The 1,992-nt window shown below is 41.9% G+C and overlaps 1 protein-coding gene across 1 annotated transcript in view; it reads left to right on the top strand.

Moving 5' to 3' along the window:
• The window catches only part of MEP1A (meprin A subunit alpha), a 40,389-nt gene that overhangs the window by 30,707 nt on the left and 7,690 nt on the right, over positions 1 to 1,992 (top strand). Inside the window, exon 10 of the mRNA XM_006776418.2 lies at positions 526 to 741. Within this exon, the coding sequence (XP_006776481.1) occupies positions 526 to 741 (216 nt within the window). The remainder of the gene's footprint in view (positions 1 to 525; positions 742 to 1,992) is intronic.

A 1,992-nucleotide genomic window follows, 5' to 3' on the forward strand; every position in this document is an offset into this window, starting at 1 on the left:
CATACTAGGCTTTGAATGCCCCTTTTATGACGTAGTAAGGATGATTCTTTACCACTGCAAACACACCCAGTCATTAGGCTAGACACAGGTGAAATTGAACCCTTAACAATGTGAATATTTAAATTCCAATCACTACACCTTTGGATTAGGAGGCCAGCTCTTTTCCTTGAAATGAATCTCTAAACAATGAAATCAGTGTGGGAAATAGAATTCCCCTCACAGACACTACATTCTATCAAACTTTGCTTAAAGCCCTATTTTTTTAAGTCAGAAGTCTATGTCTCACCAACTTGGGAACAAAGTCAATAAATTGAAGCAGCGCAGAGCTGCGGGTTAGCCTGTGGATCTGTCCATGGAGACAAATAGAATATATACTGACAGACAACCTTCTTCTTATTTTCTCCAGAAGACTTCTAGCTTGTGTTGCCTGCATAATGGCTGTTGCTCACTATTTCACTTGGTGGGGTGGAGGGCGCCCTGGGGTACGGGCAGCCAGAGATGGGATGTTGGGTGCTCTCTCCACAGGCGCTGGCTACTTCATGTTCTTCAACACGAGCTCGGGGTTGGCAGAAGAGGCAGCCTTGCTGGAGTCTCGGATTCTTTACCCAAAGAGGAAGCAGCAGTGCCTGCAGTTTTTCTATAAGATGACCGGAAGTCCTTCAGACAGACTCGCCATCTGGGTCAGGAGAGATGACGGCACAGGCAAGGTTCGCAAGCTGGTCAAGATGCAGACGTTTCAAGGTACCTGGAGGCGTTCATGCAAGGACTGATTTGGCTTAAAATCTGGGATCCTGATTCTTTTTTCCTTTCCCTTTCCCTCCCCGCTCCATTTTCACCCTCCCTCCTCTCCCCCAACTCTCTTCATTCCTCCTCCTCCTTTTCTTTCTCCTTCTCTTTTTCTTCTTCCCTTTTCCACCATATCACCTCCCCCCGCCCCCCCCTAAATGTTTAGTACAGTGTCTGGTATAGTTGCACCACACAATACATATTTTAACCACTCAGAAGTTATAAGCAGCTGTGAGGGGTTAGGTGAAACTTAAATACACTTTGAAAGAGGCCAATCAGAGTATATAAATCCAATTTTCACTAGCTGGTATAGTTGCACCACACAATACATATTTTAACCACTCAGAAGTTATAAGCAGCTGTGAGGGGTTAGGTGAAACTTAAATACACTTTGAAAGAGGCCAATCAGAGTATATTAATCTAATTTTCACTAGAACATTGGAGAAAGCCTGGGCAGAGAAATTTCATGATTCAGGGATGGAGATTGGATGGTAAAAGGGAAACAGAAATTGAGGCTGCTGGAGAGAGAGAGAGTGGGTTAAATACTTGACCATTGGTGTTTTGGCATCAGTTTCAGAAAACTGAATGATACTGTTTTTTAATATGCTGAAGTAACTGGAATCTACTTGTGAAGTTGAGAACTAAGCCATTTGTGTCTATTAACTTCATATAATCACTTTATATACAGAAGACATATATTAATACACATATTAATAAGCAATACTCTGTGTATTTCTATAAGAGGGCCAGCATGAAAACCTTAGAATGCTAAGGTAGTCAGTTGGATATGCGGGTAGTTTGGCTGTAAATCAATACTCAGGGTTATAAAGCTAAGTATTTACATCATTTTATTGTGGTGGTGGTTCATTCATAACAGAAAGAGAGACTTGCCTTCCTATTTTTTCATTCAACAAAGAATTTCTCAGTTAGAGTGAGCCCAAATAAAGGGAGAATTCTTTGAGTATTTCTAGAGGAATCTGCTGCCTTTGAAGGGTGGGAGCTTCCTTAGGGGCCACTCATAAGAACAGGTGCCCAAATGACCTTTACCCAGGCCATTCTGGAACCTGGGAATTCTACAGATAACAGTTCTAAGGGGTTCACTCTTCTGTCTGAAATCTACAGAGCATCTTCATCAAATGGAGGGATGACAGCTGAGAATTCTCTATGTTACCAAGGATTGTAAATATTTAATGAGAAAGTGAATTC

This window comes from Myotis davidii, unplaced genomic scaffold (genome assembly GCF_000327345.1).
Source record: "Myotis davidii unplaced genomic scaffold, ASM32734v1 scaffold167, whole genome shotgun sequence".
Taxonomy (NCBI): Eukaryota; Metazoa; Chordata; class Mammalia; order Chiroptera; family Vespertilionidae; genus Myotis; species Myotis davidii.